Source organism: Gobio gobio, assembly GCF_949357685.1.
Source record: "Gobio gobio genome assembly, chromosome: 13".
Classification (NCBI taxonomy): domain Eukaryota; kingdom Metazoa; phylum Chordata; class Actinopteri; order Cypriniformes; family Gobionidae; genus Gobio; species Gobio gobio.
The window spans coordinates 25,787,576-25,808,405 of NC_137106.1; the positions used below are offsets into that span (position 1 = coordinate 25,787,576).

Here is a 20,830-nt window from a genome sequence, read left to right on the forward strand (position 1 = left end):
AGTGTTTCCAGATAAGTCTGCCATATGCATCAGACGTTCAGCCAACAGTCCGTGGGTGTGACGTCTGAGGCTGAGACTAAGGTTATGAGGGCACATGAATTAAAAAAAAAAAAATGTGCACAGATAAATAATTTATAATAAGCGCTGCAATAATCCATGAAATAAAAATAAGAATTGTCAATGTTGATTTCATAGTGACTTTAATACAATGTCATTACATCCTTTATTATCATTTATAATCTGTGTGGGGGTAATGCATTACAAGTAACTTGAGTTAAGTAATCAGATTACTTTTTTAAGTAACTAGTAAAGTAATGCATTACTTTTAAATGTAACGACAAAATATGTTACTTTTTCACATTTATTTTGACCAACAGCTCTCCTGTACACATGTTGAGAAAAATCGAGAGTAAGTTCAGAGGCGTTGTGTGTGTGAACAGGTTATTGTAGTTCTAGACTAAATATGAGCATTTACTAATCTCACTTGTACAAAAAAGATTCAGTATTCCAAAAAATCAGTCAAATACTATATCACAATATTATGCAAACCTCCAATAATTAAATATTAAATAAAACAAATATTTGTATGCATTTAATCTCACTTTATTGACCAATGTCTTGCTGCTGACCTTCGATAATTCAGTTAAACCATGAGCAAAAATTACTTTAGGTTTTTAGTTTTCATTGGTGGAGTAAGTGTTAAACTTTTTTTTCTCCTGCATCCTACTCTTCCATTATTCAGAATGGCAGCACAGCTGAAAGGTTTGTTTGAGCTGTGCCCTCTACTATACATGCGTGAATTTGCATTTTTACTTAAATTTTGGTGTGAAAAGGTCTTTACATTTACATTTACCTTTTTTTGTTATAAAAAGCTGAAAAAACAAACAAGCCCAGGTGGGAAAAAGTAACGCAAAAGTAACGTAACATTACTTTTCTTAAAAAGTAACTAAGTAACACAATTAGTTTCTTTTTAAGGGTTTAATGCAATATTGTAATGCATTACTTTTCAAAGTAACTTTCCCCAGCATTGTTTGTAATCATAATTGATCTATTTGTAATATTTTGTACCTCACAAGGGCAAAGTGGAGTGCTTTGTCTATGGAGAGGGAAAGGCACTTCCTGTTTTAGGAAAGCTAATCTCTCTCAGGTTATTATTAGCAGTAAAGAGTCTTGAAATAGCCAATGCTACAAAACTTCATGTATATGTGGGAAACTATAAAAACATCTTAATTCCTACTTGAGTAAGCAGATAATTTAAGAGGAGGAGGCTCCAGATGGGGTTTCTTCCCCCTGTTGATTTTCCGTTTCTCTTCATTTCACAACCTTTTTTTGGGGTAATCACAATGTCTTTTATTCAGAATGTTTTGTCAATGGTGGTGTGAGAGGATTCTATGAATAGGGCACAATTTATTATTTTTCCTCTTGTTCATTTTATGTGATAATCAGATTATCGTGCTAGGTTAATGTTTTGTTGGATTTGTGCCTCTAATGCTTTAAAAAAAACTTTGGATGCCAATTCATAAATTCTCAGGTAATGAGTTCGTAACTGTGAGGGAGACCTCGAGCAAAGACATAGGGTTTAATTTCACCTTGATGTAGTCTGACATTTAACATCATAGTTTTCACTTTAGTTTAGCTTGAATGCCTACCTTTCTGATGATTTGCATAATTTGAAAGGGCCTAAAAATCCTTGCAGCTACATTTAACCGAACCTGCTCTTCTACTCTTTACACACGGTTCTGTTCTGAGCCCCTGAAGTGTTCTGTGTGGAAGGACAGAACAAACAGAGCTGAAATGCTTGTTTTTCCTGTAAGGCCAGGGTGAATGACCGTTGACTTGGCAAATGTTTTCTTTTGACCTCTATATTCAAGTCATGACTTACTGTTGTGCAATAATGAACCTAATATGTGTACAGTAAGGAAGGGCAGTATTACTTATGCAATGGCTGATTGTCTAAGGATTTTTTCTGTTTTTGATTGACAGGTACAAGCCCTTTTTTCCTTTCCAAGTGCAGCCTCCGCTGGCATCGTCATGTGACCTGGACATCTCCATCCGAGACACACTATTGGTCGAGGGACGTCTACGTGTCACACTTGTTGAATGTAGCAGGTAGGGCAGATTCCTGTTGCTGTGTTTGACACAATCAACACTTACCTTTTAATATTTTTTATCTTTTTCTGGCAAATAAAACGAGGTGTTCGGAAGCACACTTTAGGTAAAAATAGGGATGCGCTGTTATAAAAATTCTGGCCAATTCAAGCTGATAATTATTATTTAAAAATAATTGTTATGGCCGATACAAAAAATCTATAATATTTTGTCTAAATAATCTAAAAAATAAAACCCTAAAAAACAAGTGAATTTTATTTATTTTTTTTAATTTTTTTTTCACAGCATTTTAATGTATTGTATGAAATGTACATGAGATTATGAGTGTATTTAAAAATTGGGGTGCTCACATAAATCACGTCATGCAGTAAAGCACGATATAGGCTACTCCAAATAATAGTGCACATTTATCCATATTTTATATTAATAAACCAAATAAATCATAATAATGAGCTTTAATTCTCTTTACATAGCCTAATCAGCACTCAAGCGCACGCATAGCTTGCCACAGCACATGTCAAAAATTATGATTATGAATGCATCGTGAAAAAAACAGCAAGAAGACTGAACATTTTATTAATTGATATGCTAGTGTCTTCAGTGTTTTCGGCTGCAGTGATGAAGTTGATGATGCTCACTTGTCTTCTCCGCAGTAGTGCACGCATCTATATGCACGTTTCATAACATAATCTGACAATATTTGTTCATTTAAAAATAGACATTTCAAGCTTTTGATAGATGTATTTATTATGCCTGTGAGGAAAATTAACAGTGTTGGTTTATGAGTTAAGGTTAAGAGTATAAGTAAAAGGTATAAGAAGCTATGCAAGAAATAAAGCAAACATTTCAGTCAAACATACAAAGTCAGAGCTAGTAGGCTACAACGGTAACGTAAAGTGAAATAGACTAAAAAATATAAAGTAATGAAACTTTACTTTGCCCTCAGCCTAAACGATTTGCCAGGGAACAAATTATAGATCCATGAGACCAAAGATCGCCCGTTAGATCTACACAAGACAAATTATATCTCATGTTTAACCACTACAGAGACATCAGAGCCAGCGGCAAACGTCAGAAGGACTAGCCGAGGAAAGACGGCTCTCTGTGGGGTTAACGAGCGCTGAGCACGGCAGATAAAATATTCAAATAGGTGCTCTCTTTATTAATAACCCACAGATTTGAGCTTTAAACAAGCACATTATCGCCTGAAAAAGTCTTAAAACTACATTTCGTCACACATTAATAACAGTAGTATTTTTAAATTTCGCGGGGGTTTCTCAAGACATTTTGTATCTCTGCACCATACAGCACTCTTGTTTTTTTTTTTACTAAAAGAGCGCTCTTGTCAACTTTTTCTTGTCAACTTTTTCTTGTCAAGTCTGAATTAACTTTTATATATCAAAGGCTGAATGAAAAGTTGATTTCTCAATTCATGACCCCTTTAAAGATTTGTTACAAGCTGTTCACAAAAACACTTTTTTTTTTCTTCTTCACAAAAAAGCGATTAATACATGAAATGTCTTAAATATAGCCCCTTTAACGACATTAGAGCAATCTCTAATATTGACTGATAAACAATTTGGCACTATTATAGTGTGCATCCCTAGAAATAATTTAAAAAACTATTGTATACGTTGTACTGTGTTTATTCCAGCACAGTCTCTCTTGTGCTGTTTTCAATGTCATCACAGACATATTAATTTAAGTTTGTACTGTTACGCCATATCTACACCATGGCTTTACGGCTTGGTTCTAATGGCTTTTGTCATGTCGCGCCACACACATCTGATGTAGACACAGTGTTAGCCTCTATTCTGTAGGTGTGTGCTTATGCACTTGCCTTTGTTTTCTTTAGTTCTTTTTACTCACACACAGTTGTTCAAATAGGCTGCTACATATAAAACTTATTATAGTACAATGACATTTATATAAAGAATCTGAAAATATAGTTGTCTGTTTAGGGTAGTTTATACTGCCGTTTCTGTTTTCTTATTCTTTTGAGACACAAAACTCAACATGGACAGCCATAACATTCTAAGCCAATGAAATTGTGATTGTGAAATGAATGGTCCGGTTGCAAGCTGCTGTATTTGAACACACACACAAACACTGCAACAAAAGCTGCATTCTTCTTGCCATTGTGTGTATTTGTGTTTTTTGTCAGATTGATATCACACTACAATAGTGTTTGTAATGGGTTCCCGTTAATAATGCAGAGCCTTAACCTCTGACAATTACAAACCCAACTCAGCCCTGATGAATACACACACGCACGCACGCACGCACACACACACAGAGAGAGAGAGAGAGAGTTTATAGTCTGCACACTCTATTTTTGCATATTGCATTAAATTTTAGAGTTATGAGTTTGGTAAACTTAAATAGCCATGTCCAGTCTGTGTGTTTGCACTGGTCATTTTTATTTCTCAACTGTTCTGGGGCCTTTCCACCACCAGAGGGCAACAATGGACCATAATTTGATCAGCGAATCCAGACAAATCCTCCTCCTGATCCTGGAGGGACAACATTCTGCAGAGTTTAGCGCCAACTTGCCCATCCAAGAGCAGGATTGGCACCTGATTTAGTTACAAATGTGATTAAATAAATTTAGATTTATTTATTAATTGATTAATTGACAGATTGAAAGAGAAAATGTCACATATTTAATCAAATATGTAGACAAACACAGAACATTAATGCTGCGTTTATTTGATCAACAATAATACAGTAAAAAACGTAATATTTTTACAATTTAAAATGACTGTTTCCTATTTTAATATGTTTTTAAATCTAATATATTCCTGTGATGATAAAGCTGAATTTTCAGCATCATTACTCCAGTCTTCAGTGTCACATTATCCTTCAGAAATAATTTTAATATGCTGATTTGGTGCTCAATATACATTTCTTATAATTTATTTTATCAATGTGGAATCTGTGAAATTGATGTATTTTTAGTATTCTTTGAATGTAAAGTTAAAAAGCATTTTCAATGTAAAGTTAAAAATCCTAGCTGATTAATATTAATTAAATTATTAAATAAAAAAATTATTCTTACTTACTCCAAACTTGGAGTGTGTGTGTGTGTATAATATAATTTTATAGCCATAATGCTTCTGAGTGCTTGTAATGAAAATGTGTTTGTTTGTTAGCCAGCAGATGGCAGTAGTAGCTTTACAACTTGTTATTTGAACTGCATGACGGTTGATCGGTTTCAGACCTAAATTTAAGCTATTAATTTCTTTTGAACACATTATTAAAACATTATTTGTTAAACATTATAATCATTATTCTGTTTTATTCTCTCTGTCCTAACTCCTATTCAATTATTGTATTGATTAATGTTCTGAAACATAGTGGTATTGTAAAATAATTTCTCTGTTCTCTCTCTGTAGGTTGTTTATCCTGGGCTCATATGAAAGGGAGACATATGTTCACTGCACCTTAGAGCTCAGCTCTGACGAGTGGAGGGAAAAAACTCGCAGCTCCATCAAAGAGGTACACGTTACACGTCCTGCTGCATGTGCTTCTCTCTGCCTGAGGGCGCTGCAGTACGTTTGCTTCCCATATGCACAAACATGCATGTTTGATATGCATTAATAAACACACAATCACAAGCAGGCCCACTGTTGTCTATAAATAAACTTCATGATACCAAGGACCCCCAAATATGATGTAACTTTTATGAGGGACCCCCTTCCTAAAATCCATCTATATATTTTTATGTATGAAAAAACATTTAAACGGTTAGATAAATAGTAGGCTAAGTGTGACATTATAAATAAAACATATTGTTTCCTAACTTAATATTGGCTAAACATAATGTTGGATGTAAAAACCTGAAGAATAACATTTTCAATTAAAAAATATTTGTAAAAGGTTTTTTTTCTAAATGCATGTACGCAGCTTACGTACTGTGTTAAGAAAACTGCCTTACATTCCCAGTGATCAAAATAAATGGGACTATAGTGAGAAAACTCACTGGAAAGATACAAAGCAAATATATACAATTCTGGAAAGTATGTATGGCAAGAAAGGAAAGAAACATTTAGAAATGAAAAGTTAGAATGTTCACTCTTTATCAATTTTTGCTTAGTTTTTTTTTTATTCTCTGAAATTTTCTGGGAACCGCTTAGAACCTTCTAGAGGACCCCTGGGGGTCCCCGGACCCCAGTTAGAAAACCCTTGGTCTATAGCACAGGTCATTGATCAAGGATAGATGGATGAATCAGTAAATATCCAGCTATAATTATTTGCTATTCTTTTTATTGTTGGCAAATGTAAGATGTACAGCTGTCTTCACTCCTGGGGGTGTTGTTTGGGAATGCTAGTGATCATGGGAAAATGTTCATGCATCTGTCATCGTTAGAAATGACGCAGTAATATATGCAAGGTCATTCATTGTTTTGGTGGGAGTTAGTTTTGTTGTTCGAGTTATTTTCATTTAGTACAACAAGGTGATGTTAGCTTTGCATTTAGTTTTTAGTTCAGCTTGTTTCTTTGTTGCTTGTCTAACAAAAATGGGCAGCTTTGTAAAGTGCCTTGTCAATAATAAATTTGCCATCTATTTCTCTCTATTATAGATCTCTATGTGTCTTCCTTTTGGAGGAAGGACAAACACGTCTAATTGCTATTGATTTAAACAAATGCATATTCTGCATAAACCCTTTCCTTTTCTATCATCCAACTGCAGCTTCTCAAAGCAGTCAATGACAGCAGTCAGAAAATGTCAACTTAAATCGCTCCATTCTAGTGATTTTATTTGGTCCCTCCTCTCCTATTAAGTCTAACACAAAGCTCACAACCGGTGTAGAAAGAGTATAGGTTGTTTGCCTTTCCTTGTGAAGTCATAACTTGGTAGATGATCGATAGTAGAGTTAATCTATAGATAATATAGATTTCAACAAAAGTATGCTCACAGGTGTTCGTTCGTATATCAGCTATTTTACAGCGGCTCATCCAATACAATTTGTAATCTATTACTGTGAATCTTTGGTTTTTAATGTGGCTGTTACAGAATGTTGGAGCTGTTTGTGCTCCGATTCCAGACTCATCATTCATTTGTTATGAATAATCTTATCTTTTTGATTTGTGTCCAACAAGTTGCCAATAAAAAAGAAAATAATCAAATGAGATAAAGCACCTTTCATTTGATAAATATTTAATCCAATGGAATATATAAAATAAAACATGAATACATGGCAAATTAAACAGTTGAATTTCTCGCAAAAATACATTTTGATATTAGAAAATGACTTATCAGATTTTACCAGCCCTAGTGATTGTTATCAGTTTATGCTACTATCACTATATTTTGAGGTGGAATATGTATAAACACCATCTGGAGGGGAAAATATGTATGTATATTAAGTATTCACACTTCACAGACTTCATTCTTTCCACATTTTGTTATGGTACAGCCTTATTCCAAAATTGATTAAATTCATTTTTTTTTTTTCATAAATTTTGCAAACAATACCCCATAATGACAAAAAAATTCACATGTAGCCTTTGCTCAATACTTTGTTGAAGCACCTTTGGCACCAATTACAGCCTCAAGACTTTTTTAGTGTGATGCTACAAGCTTGGCACACCTATTTTTGGGCAGTCTCTCCCAGGTTGGATGGGGAGCGTCGGTGCACAGATCTCAGATCTCTCTTGAGATGTTCAATCGGGTTCAAGTCTGGGCTCTGGCTGGGCCACTCAAGGGCATTCACAGAGTTGTCCCGTAGCCACTCCTTTGTTATCTTGGCTGTGTGCTTAGGGTCGTTGTTCTGTTGGAAAATGAACCTTCGCCCCAGTCAGAGGTCCAGAGTGCTCTGGAGCAGGTTTTCCTCAAGGAAATTGCTGCATTCAAATTGCTGCATTCATCTTTCCCTCGATCCTAACTAGTCTCCCAGTTCCTGCCGCTGAAAAACATCCTCACAGCATGATGCTGCCACCACCATGCTTCACTGTAGGGATGGTATTGGCCTGGTGATGAGCGGTGCCTGGTTTCCTCCAGACATGACGCTTGCCATTCAGGCCAAAGAGTTCAATCTTTGTTTCATCAGACCAGAGAATTTAGTTTTTCATGGTCTGATAGTCCTTCAGGTGCCTTTTGGCAAACTCAAGGCGGGCTGTCATGTGCCGTCTGGCCACTCTACCATACAGGCCTGATTGGTGGAGTGCTGCAGAGATGGTTGTTCTGGAAGGTTCTCCTCTCTCCACAGAGAAACGCTGGAGCTCTGCCATTGGGTTTTTGGTCACCTGCCTGACTAAGGCCCTTCTCGCCCGATCGCTCAGTTTGGCTGGCCGGCCAGCTCTAGGAAGTGTCCCGAGGGTCCCAAACATCTTCCATTTAAGGAGGATGGAGGCCACTTTGCTCATTGGGACCTTCAATGCTGCAGAATTTTTCCTGTACCCTTCCCCAGATCTGTGTCTCGATACAATCCTGTCTCCGAGGTCTCCTCGGACTTCATGGCTTGGTTTGTGCTCTGACATGCACTGTTAACTTTGGGACCTTATATAGACAGGTGTGTGCTTTTCCAAATAATGTCCAATCAATTGAATTTACCACAGCTGGACTTCAATCAAGTTGTAGCAACATCTCAAGGATGATCAGTGGAAACAGGATGCACCTGAGCTCAATTTTGTGTGTATATACACTGCATGCAGAATTATTAGGCACGTTGATTTTGAGATCATATTTTTTACCAGGCACATTTTTTACCAATTCCAAACCACATTAATCTCAACTACTATTACTTTTGTATTTAATCATTTTAAAGTGATATATAATTGTTCTACCACTTCTTCATGTAGTTTACAACACTTCAGCTTGGGATTCTTATTAAGTGGGGGTAATTTTTTTGGATTCTTTGCCTAACTTAACACCTTGACACCTTGCACTTCTGGAGACTCCAAGTAGGTTGCAGTTCTGGAAAATGGTGGCGCTGGAGACTAAATGGTTCCTGATGGTTTCACATGTAATTCTTCACCTTAATTCTTAATTCCTTTGCAGTGAACATGTGTCTTTTCTTCCCCACCTGTTTCTGTCTGACCCTGCTGACCCAATGACCATTTCACTCTCCATTGGTCATGCCTTAACTGCAATGTCTAGTATTGCATTAGTATTATATCCTTCTCATGGGCATTTAATAATTTTTTTGAGTTAAATCTCTTTTTTTGGCTCACTTTATCTGTAAAATAAAACATATAATTATAATTCTGCACAGCTGAATATAAGGTGTTTTTAATTTCCTGCCTTCATGAACAATTATATATCACAATTTTATATATATTATATATATATACACACACACACACACACACACATATATATATATATATATATATATTATACTTATACATGTACATATACATGTACATATGCATGTATGTATGTATGTATGTATGTATGTATGTATGTATGTATGTGTGTGTATGTATGTATATATGTGTATATATGTATGTGTGTGTATATATATACATACATGCATACATACATACATACATGCATACATACATACATACATACATACATACATACATACATACATACATGCATATGTACATGTATGAGTATGATATATAAATGTGTGTGTGTGTATGCATGTACATACAGTATATTACACTGCAGTTCAAAAGCTCATAAGTGCATTATTATTTTTATTTATTTTTGTTTTTTAATTCATCTCATTTTTAGAAGTACAATAATGCATCTGAAATGAACAGCTGAACTGGAACTAGAATATATTTATTTGTGTGTGGCTGTAGACTCTACTTAATTAAAAAACACAATGAGCCAGACCGTGTGTGTGTGTGTGTGTGTGTGTGTGTGTGAGAGAGAGAGAGAGAGAGAGAGAGAGAGAGAGAGAGAGAGAGAGAGAGAGAAAGAGAGAGAGAGATCTCCTATCACTATAACAGGCATGCACCAGCACTGACACAGCATGTGTTCATATGCTTGATGACTCTACATTGATTTAAGGGTTCATATATTTAGCATTAACTAGTCCCATCACTAATGAATTGCAATGCTGTATGTGTGTTTTTGTGTGTGTAGAGAGTGTGTGTTTGAGTAGACACCCATTTAAATGTGCACACATGCAGGCATGTTTGTTTGAATACAAAATTGTGCACGGAGATGCAGATGCACATTGGCCGCTTTGCGTTTCACCTCGTTTTTATCAGCTTCCCCCAGATCCCCAGATTCAGAGACCTCAGCAGGGTTTCAAACACAGGATTAGTACAGATATCATCTGGAAAAGGTCATTGTTTTCTCTCTCTCTCTCTCTCTCTCTCTGTCTCTCTGTCTCTCTCTCTCTCTCTCTCTCTCTCTCTCTCTCTCGTTCTCCCACACCCATCCTTCTCTTACTCTGTCCACTTGATATCTTTCCTCTCTTTGTTGTTTTCCCCCTCTTTCCATTACGCTCCTCATATCGGAAACTAATTGTATGTTTCACATGTAAAACAGCACTGTTTCTTCTCTTAAGCGCAAGTGCAATAGTTCATATGCATGGTTTTTACATGGTACACTTGGGTATAACCATGGTATGTGCCTAACAGAACATGTGCATGGTATCATAGCACTTTTGTCTTTGTGTGCATGCTGGAGGATTGTTTTTTTTAACACAATCTAAACGCTAGAGTGTTAAAGCATGTTTTCTTAGCCTACGCCTCTGGTGCAGAGAGGCTAACACTGCTATCAGTAATAAGTAAGTGATACTGAGCCTCTGGGGTCTTTTCATTTGTTCTTATCTTCCAGCCGCTCTCACCATCGACCTACACCGCCCTGCAGTCGCACACCCGCTGATGCCCATTTCCAGCACACCTCAGTGTACGTGTGTAACTCAGTGTACATCTAGAGATGTTAGAGACTGCAAGGAATGTCCATGCAAGGAAACCCTTTGTGACACCCCTTTGGTATTGGAAAACCTTGAAATATCAGGGAGCTCTAAATTAATTAAAAAAAAATTTAACATTAATTATAATATATATATAATTATTAATTATTCATGTTAAAAAAAAACATTTAATCAATTTAGAGCTCCCTGATATTTCAATGGAATATTCTCACTCACAAAGTGCAATTTTTACAAAATATTTGAACCTGTCCTCAGCATAAAATATTATATATTCAAAATATTAATAGAAAAATAAATATTAAAATCTATAAAGCAAAAATACAAATATTATATTAATTACATTATTGTATTGGGATCTGCTGCAAAATATTTGATAGAAATCTGTGCAAACTCTATAAAGTGATAAATAATGAATTCAAAAATGATTATGAAAAATTTCCTATTCAGTATTTACTAAAGGCTGAAAAAGTCACAGAAGTTCATTGGTCATAAAACGTAGCTCTCTTTAAGTACAACAGTGAGTTTGCGTTTTAGTGTTTGAATTGACGTATATTTGCACATCTGCTCTGATGCCTGACTGATCATCACTCTTTCCAACCAGACTTCATCCGGTCAGCCAGGCCATTATGACCCATGGCCAGTGAAAAAATTGTATTTCTGTGTGGACATTTCTGTGCAGTCATCAGGCTTTTGCTCCACTGAAATATTTTCTATTATTTTTCCAGATCCAAGATTCATAAGAAACATGTTAAACATTGCTGTGAGAATAACACTGTCCTCGCTCTTCAAAAAGTAGTCTGTGAGATCTTTACAATCAAAATAACACGATCGAGCGCTGCAGGGGGTGTGTGTGCTGTGTTTTTTTTGTGTTTTTGTGCATGTATATGTTAGTGTGTGTTATGGGAATCTAGCTCAGTCACTGAGATTTTTCCATCACCGTTATTTAGAGGGTCGTGACGTTGTTTAAACATGTTGCCTTGTCATTTCAGATCAGTGGCTTTTATTTCCTTTTCTTCCTTTTTTTTTTGAATGATGCATTTTTGCTTGTTTGAGTGTGTTTTAGATTTGTAGTTCTGTTATGGACATATAGATTTTGTGATTTGTTTGTGTATCATTTCGGATGTTTTGCTGTGTATATATATATATATATATACTCAATTTTGCCTTCAGTTTGTGGTGTGTGGGTTACCCAGCTGCCGTGTTGGCGTGTTTCCATTTGCCCACCTAGATTTAAATCTCATTTAAAGCAGACAAATAACCCTCTGTATACCTGCTTTGTCAGGATATCAGCACAGAGTCCTATTCATCTTGGCTTATTCAGATAAAGACATCTCTTATAATGGCTCTGAGATGGGACAGTGTTAGCAATATTAGTCTCTATTAAAAGAGAGTCTGTTTTATTTATATATTTTATTAATTTATTATTTATTATTTCTTTATATAAGATTTTATTATTATTATTATTATTATTATTATACACCGATAGGGCATAACATTGACCAGTGACAGGTGAACAACACTGGTTATCTCTTCATCAAGGCACCTGTTAGTGGGTGGGATATATTAAGCAGCATTCGACTGGGTCAGAGCATCTCCAAGACTGCAGCTCTTTTGGGGTGTTTCCGGTCTGCAGTGGTCAGTATCTATTAAAAGTGGTCCAAAGAAGAAACCGTGCTGAACCGGCGACAGGGTCATGGGCGGCTAAGGCCAATTGATGTACGTGGGGAGCGAAGGCTGGCCCGTGTGGTCTGATCAAACAGACGAGCTACTGTAGCTCAAATTGCTCAAGAAGTTAATGCTGGTTCTGATAGAAAGGTGTCAGAAAACACAGTGCATCACAGTTTGTTGCGAATGGGGCTGCATAGCTGCAGACCAGTCAGGGTGCCCATGCTGACCCCTGTCGACCTGACCCCTGTTGACTTGGCCTCCAAATTCCCCAGATTTTAATCCAATCGAGCATCTGTGGGATGTGCTGAACAAACAAATCCGATCAATGGAGGCCCTACCTCGCAACTTACTGGACTTAAAGGATCTGCTGTTAATATCTTGGTGCCAGATATCACAGCACACCTTCAGAGGTCTAGTGGAGTCCATGCCTCGACGGGTCAGGGCTGTTTTGGCAGCAAAAGAGGGAGCAACACAATATTAGTCATAATGTTATGCCTGATACCTACCGATTGGCAGGTATTGTATAGAATGCCTAGGAATATATAGGATGCGTGAAGTTTGTAGGCAAAGTATGACATTTTTGTGATTGTTGCATACTTTTCCTAGGCATCATTGATATTATACAGAATGACAAGTGCACTCTAGGCAAAGGATCAAAAAACGCCTTTATTGGCATTGAACATGTTTTTGAAAATGAACGAAGAACTACGACATAAAGTAAAGGACGTTCTTACCAGTAAAACACGAAAGCAGATGTGGCGTTGAGCTTTTTTTTCCAGCAAGGAAGGCTGGAATGGCATTTTAAATGGCACTAGACTTCCTTCCTGTTCCGACATGGTGACACAGCAACCGTCCGGCAACAATAGGGGCGAACCTCTGTGGCGGGAGTGGAAGCTCATGTGTTTCACTAACGGTACGCCACTGCCACTGCAAAAAACGCGGTTCATCTCAAATCTAATGACGCATCTATAATACATTTCTTGAAAGTAATGTGTAAAACAGACAGACAAAGTTCATGTATGTTTCTGTCGATGGATACACATTCTGACTTCCCAATACATTACAGGAGCGATGATCAAAAAGCATGGGCAAAACAGTCTGCGAGTGCTGTCTGCTCGAACATGACCTATCGTCACCCGGGTGTTGATAGCACGCGAGCGCAGGCGAGAATTGAACACCCCATGTTGTGTTTAAACTAAAATCATTCAAGCCTTGCCAATTTAAACATTCAAGAGCAAGACCCTATAGGGAACTCCTGCACGCTGAGAGATGATTTGTGTGTGTGTGTGTGTGTGTGTGCAGTGTGCACTTGTCGCAGATAGCGAGCAAATATTGAGTTCTCGTTCACGTCTTGTGCTTGAACGGACAAATTCACACAAAAAATGCCGTCTTGGTGAGTAATTCTAGCAAACATTAGTCTAGAAATCTAGACGCACCCTAGCGGCAGCAAATCTAATTTGCAGACAGGGTAGTCTAGCAACTCTCCGTTGGCATGTGAGCTGGAAAAACCAAACTGTCCAGGCCAATCACATCGTGTATAGAGTCGTGGGCGGGCTTAACATAACGACGACAGAGTTGACGCGGTTCTGCGTGCTACTTGTAAACAAAGAAGCTGACGAACATCGGCCTTTTGAATCGGCTTTGGCCGCGACTCTAGAAGACTTGGAGTTAAGCTTTTCTTTGAGAAAAGAACAAAGAACGGCACTGAAGTCATTCTTAAGAAAGGAAGATGTGTTCGGTGTTTTGCTGACCGGATACAGCGAAAGTTTAATCTATCAACTAGCTCCGCTTCACCTTCCTCGTTGCTCTGGTTGGTTGTAGCGCTATCCTATTGCGTGCAGAGGGAATTTGAAAGACAACCGTTTATCCCGCCCCTCGGATTGAGCCCTGCCAATGGTGAGTTCCCAGACCCAATATCTTGATGTGGGTCTGGCTTGTCAGGCTAAGCAAACATAGTAGTAGTCTTAAGTAAAACGTAAACAGTCGATAAAGACGTGTTTTCATTTGTAGTATGTACTCTTTCCGTGTATGGACTTAAAATGAAAGGGAAAGAAGCCTTTTCATGCTGTCTGTGTTTTTAATGTTAATAAAACGACAAATGACAAAGGAATCACTCACTGCCCTTGACTGAATAACTTTTGCAAATTTAATAATGATTCATCTTTATTTCATTTATAGAAGATTATAATATGCAATGTCCTTTTATATTTGATTACTTTATTCAATTTCTGTACCTGCTGTTAGATATCTGAAAAACCTTAAAAGCACTGTTTTTTTTTTATATGCATCTTTGCTCTATTGTATGTATTTGTGTTGTTGCTTCTTGCTTGTAGATTATTTGTTCTTATTTTGTTTATTTGATAAATGTCCTAATTACCCTGATCATAGCACATACCGTATCGAAACTGTGACTATAAAACCGTGATAAAAACTGAACCGTGAGTAAAATGAACCCTATAGCAGGAATATTCTATACTCTGCCGGCTGGCCCTTTGGCATTGTATAGAATGCCTAGGAAATTTGTCAGGGCTTGACATAAACTTTTTTGCTCACCAGCCACTAGGGGTTTTCCAAAATTACTAGCCACTCAGCATTTTCACTGGCCACAATTTTGTTGTTGGGAAATGTGTTGTTGGCTATATGTAAATGAGCACTGTACACACCCTAATCATGTCTATAACATGACAGGTCATCAAATAGCTCTGAAACGGTTGTGTGAAAAGATCCTTAATCTAGACAGAAACGCTAACAGTTGCTTGTCTGAAGGAAAAAAACGCATATTTTGTGTACGAGCCCATACAGTAGCATAAGCATAGTATATAAATATCCATATTTTGATGTGATTTGACTGTTTATTTTATTAAATATCAAAAATATAAAAGTTGTGCATTATACTTGACACCAAGATGAACACTTTACAGTTTGTTTTGTGACTGTAAGTCATTCTCTCTTCAAATGCTATTGAAGTTAGAAATGTGTATACCAATCAATGTCGAATGTACCTTTAGAGACGGTCCCTAAACATCTAATGTCATGCCAACTTTATGCCAGTCACATCAGGTGCGCTATGGATCTGCTGTGATCTTTGTTTGAAACTATTTTCGCTGCTGAAATAGAACAAAAACAGTCAATCACTGTATGATGAATGAAGCTCCTGCGTTCATCGCACGCATCTCTGCTGTGCTGTTTATGCTGAGTGCAGATCTCAGTGAGTGAGAGCGCGCTCTGAACAAACCACGTTTCAGCGATGACTATTCGCCTCTGATTATATGACATTGCATTCATAAGATCAACAGAATCGCGTGTGATTTGTTATAATGCGCAACGCGAGATATGCCTTTTGAGAAGACCCGCCAAAGTGGCTAGTGGGAGTGACTAAGCCACAGCTGAAATCCACCTGCAAATGGCGAGTTGGCGGGTGTTAATGTCAAGTCCTGTGAAATATAAACCATTTTATACTTTGCCTACAAACTTCAGGCATTCTATATATTCATTCCCTAGGCATTCTATACAATGCCGGATTTCACACATTGCCGGTAACATATGGTATTAAATATGCAGTTGTAATACTGAGAGAAAACGATCAATAAAAACCTTTACAGATAAAGTCAGGTAGCTTTACTCAAATACAAATCTGTGTATTAGTTTTGTACTTCATTGGCATTTTCCATATTTTACCATTGATTTCAGTTTGGTTTGGTGTTTTGTCTAATTTAAATGATGAACAGCCATTTGATTAAAAAAAAAACATTTTCCTTTTTATTTTGCCTTCCAGTAAAAATCTCCAAACATCCTCAAAACAGTATAAATTTACTATAAAGAAAAAAGTCAAATCTAAATCCATCCATCCAAACACACACACACACACACATCCATACATACATAGGCTATTTTTCGAGTTTGTCTTTCCAATTGATTTTGCTCTGTGTGCCAATGACGATAATCCAACTAATTTGACAGCCGTCCCTGTGCATGACAGAGTGTCTGGTGGGTGTATTACCAACGCCACAGACACCAACACTCATGGCTGGCTATCCCAGCCCCATCAGTAAATTAATCCTTGCCACACCCTCCACAACAGAATAAGCCACGCCCTGATTGGTTGACAGAGTCTTGACGCATGTGACACGCAAACAACGTAGTTTTGATATGTTTAAAAGATAATATATTGGCAACAGATAGCGGAAATGTTATAACACAACAGATAATTTCTAATAAATCAATATTTTTGAGATCAATCGAATGGATTTCTATCTTGAGACATATACAGGCACACTTTTTGCTGCCACAAAGATTTGTATCTTGACAGCATTATTATAAAATGTCATGATCCATTAAAGCAGCATGTTGCGAGGCAATGTATGGAGGAACCTTTCTTGTCTTTAGTCAAGCGCAGTAGGATTTTGTGGACTCTTGTTCCCCCAGCACAGTGTACGGGGTCAGGGTCGAGTGACTTTAACTTTGTTCTGAAGTATGTATTGCCCGCAGTCAGCTGCTGGTGTATTTTTAGTTAATTGTTGTTTGTACTGGGGTGTCTGACAGGCCAGCTGCTCTTTGTCTGTGCTGCTACGATTTGATGCAGTCTGAAGTATATTGCCGCTAAATCTCATTTTTATGCAGTTTATTGCTGCTCTCTGCTTGTTCGGGCACCTTCCCTGGAAATAAAGAGATTGGAGAGAGAGAGAGAGCTGCAGACAGATCAGGACCAGATACGACCATGAGGCTCTAATGTTATATAGCTTCACTTACTATTTCTTTTATTTGCTTTGCTTCTTTCTTAATTTTCTTCCTTTCCTTTCCTTTTTCTTGTACTTAACTTTTTAGTTTTCCCTTTCCTTTTCCTTTACAACTTTTCCCTTTTCCTTTCCTTTTACTTCTTTTACTTTACTTTACTTTATTTTACTTTACTTTTTCCTTTCCTTTTCATTTCCTTCTTCTCTTTTCCTTTCCTTTTCCTTTACAACTTTTTCGGGGTGTGACGAGTAGGGCTGGGTATTGTTCAAAATCTTTCGATCCGGTGCCAATTTCGATACCTCAGTTTCGATACCAGTTCCTAACGATACTTTTTTCGATACCATATGTTTTAAAATCCATTTCAACATCTACAAAAATACATTAAACACAAAACTTTTTTATTTTTCACCTTAATTAAAACAAATTCTGGTAACACTTCTCACTCAGGGTAACATTATTAATAATCCTTTTTGGATAGGGGTGCTAAAAAAGGCGATCTTTCTTACCTGCTACCAGGGTTTGACATTAACTTTTTTGCTCACCGGCCACTGTGGCTAGTGGTTTTCCAAAGTTACTAGCCACTCAGCACTTTCACTGGCCACAATTTTGCAGTTTGGAAATTGCATTTTATATGATTTTAGTTGACTTTGGCATGCTTAAATTACTTGATTTTGAGTAATTTTACTTAATTTATAAGATTTAAAACCCTTTTAAACTTTCAAATGCGGTGACCACCCAAATCAAGACTACATTGTATATCAGCTGGTTTGTGCAGGTTGGCAAGGGGTGGGCAATATGAGCATAGGCTAATATGAGAAATTTAATATGATATGAGTTATTTTTGTTAGGCTATATAAAAGAACAAAGAAGCAAATTACAAAAACAATGAAACATTTAAAAAAATCTTTTGTCAGGTTTTTTTAATATGTATACATTTATTTAAAGGGGTCGTAAAACACATTGTTTTGAAGGCTTGATTGTGTTTGTGGGGTGCACTGTAACATGTGTTAATGCTTCGTTTTTAAAAAAAAATCATTATTCTTCATATATTTGACATTTATTCTACACTGCTCTGTCCCTCCTTGTAAAAACGGTCTGATGCTTTCCGGGTTGTATGAAGCCAGTCCCTCAAAAATACGCAATGGGCTCAGATTGGTTAGCTGGCCCAGTGTGTTGTGATTCGCTAACCGCAGTGTACGTTTGTCGGAAACGTCACGCCCCTTACCTTACCGGTAGACTGTGCTTTGGTCAGTATTAGAAAAGATGGCGTCAATAAAACCACACCAATCTGAGCCCGAATCAGACCCAGAACATTTTAGTGAAGATGATCGAGCAGAACCTGTTCAGTCCTAATGAGTAAAGACTGCGGATCTATAGTAATCGCTACTGAATGGCACTGTTACTTTTGTATTTTTAGAACGATTATAGCCAAATATCTGTCGCAAGAACTATTAACCCAAAACACTAAACACTGGCTTTACTATAGTAGCCAAATCACACACAGAACCATGTTTAGCATGCCTGTAGATACATAATACATAAAAGCTCTAATCAAAGAATCATTTACACTAATGCCAAGTTCGCTGTTGAGATTTTAACGTTAGTGTTTGTAACGATAGGTGTTCGTCGGATAACGTTAAGTATGAATAAGCATTTAACAGACTGGTTTGCAGAACAGTGTTGTCATCTGTTTACTTCCTTGCTACAACCTATTACAGGAAAACACATCGATGAAAAATAAATCAGACTTACAGGTTGTGGCCCGTAAACAGCTTCTGTTTGTAAATCCAGCTTTCAGGTCAAGCCGTTGTGCATATCCTGCATTGAACTCGCGAACATTGTGAAAGTTTTCCTCCGTGAAATGTGCTGCGGGAGGGAGCCCCGCGCGCGTCATGCATTCACACACTGGCAGTGTTTGTCTTATGCAGCTGACGTTGTGCAAATCCGGTGTTGAACTCGCGAACATTGTGAAAGTTTCCCTCCGTGAGATGTGCTGCGGGAGCCCCGCACGTGCCTGTTCCCTTCTGTCTCATACACACGTGCATATAACATGTTGTATGTTAAACGCTCTGCAACGCACCCCTGTCCCTATGAAGGCTGAACAAAGCAAGTACCCCAGACCTGCAATCCGGATGAATATAACAGTGTTTCCTCGGCATCGCGGCAACAACACTCCAGCATAACTATACCACAACAGCGCCGCGATACAAAATGGCCTCACCCCCCCCCCCCCCCCCCCTATTTAATATTCTCGGAGGAGGGGTTTATGTAAATATTGAGCCTGGTGATGTCACCAACCCTGGAGGAATGTCTAGTAGTCCCTACTGGCCGTTTGCTGTAGTTCTTAGAAATGGATTTCTTTAAAAGCAAATATCTCCCTTTGCTTTAAACTTTGAACGTTGTAACTTTGCAGATGTTGTTTATGCTAAAGCAGCAACATTACACGCTAGCTTAAGTTAGAATAGTGAAATCGTGGTTTACCACCCCTTTAACATCTGTAGTTGTTTGATTAACATTAATGACAGACAGGTATTTAATTGGGCTGCTGAATACATGGACGTAATATTCTGACACATATCCAGTTATTACCCACCTGTTTACGTACACTTAAGCCATAACCGACTGTGTTCATGCGAGATACTCCACACGATGGACATTTTGACATCTGTGTGCGCGTCTATTTGACTATTCAGGCGCAAGGAAAACTGATTGTGCGTGCGACAGAGAGAGCGCTTCTGTTGTGTGTCATTCAGCGAGATTCCGCCTATCCCGCCTTCACTAACTGCAAGTTAATCTATAAAGAATTGTAATTTTGTGATACGACGGTCTTGGCATTTAATTTGGCTGTAGGCTGAAATTATATTCAACCCGCCAAAGTGGCTAGTGGGAGTGGCTGTCTTACCCGCCACAGCTGAAAACTACCGGGTGTTAATGTCAAACCCTGTCTGCTACAATCCCAGAAATGCCAGATTATGTTGACGGGGGCGGGTTTGACTGCGATGAGGTGAAAGGCTCCTCTGGTTCCATCTTTTTACAGTTGAATACCGTGCAACTTTCTGCCTTAATATTGATCCCATGCATGGTCAAGTGCTTCATTAAATTGGTGGTATTGCCTCCTTTGGTTGCAATATTCTTATCGCATATGTTGCACTTTGCTGACTCGGCATCCACTTTTATAAAGTGTAGCCACACTTTAGACCCCTTTGGCATTGTAAAACGACACGGTAGAACACATGAGAAAAAACAACTACACTTGTGTTGTGTGACTGCGAGTATCTTCAGAAATCCTCCCCGTCACGTGGTGGTGGACAGCCAATCGCCGGTGCTTTTGGTCCTTGCAAGCAAGTATGCTACAGGCTCACACAGACACAGCCGCTTGGCTTTTGGAACCGAAATTTGGCACCGAAAGATAAATCATTTTTCGATACTCATAGTATCGGAGTTTTTTGTTCAATACCATAAAAGTATCCCCG

General features: G+C 37.7%; 1 protein-coding gene across 1 annotated transcript in view; it reads left to right on the forward strand.

Annotated features, from left to right (window-relative positions):
- Nucleotides 1–20,830, forward strand: part of pdzd8 (PDZ domain containing 8) — a 63,747-nt gene that overhangs the window by 26,067 nt on the left and 16,850 nt on the right. The window contains exons 2-3 of the mRNA XM_079833025.1: nucleotides 1,984–2,109; nucleotides 5,505–5,607. Of these exons, the coding sequence (XP_079689151.1) occupies nucleotides 1,984–2,109; nucleotides 5,505–5,607 (229 nt within the window). The remainder of the gene's footprint in view (nucleotides 1–1,983; nucleotides 2,110–5,504; nucleotides 5,608–20,830) is intronic.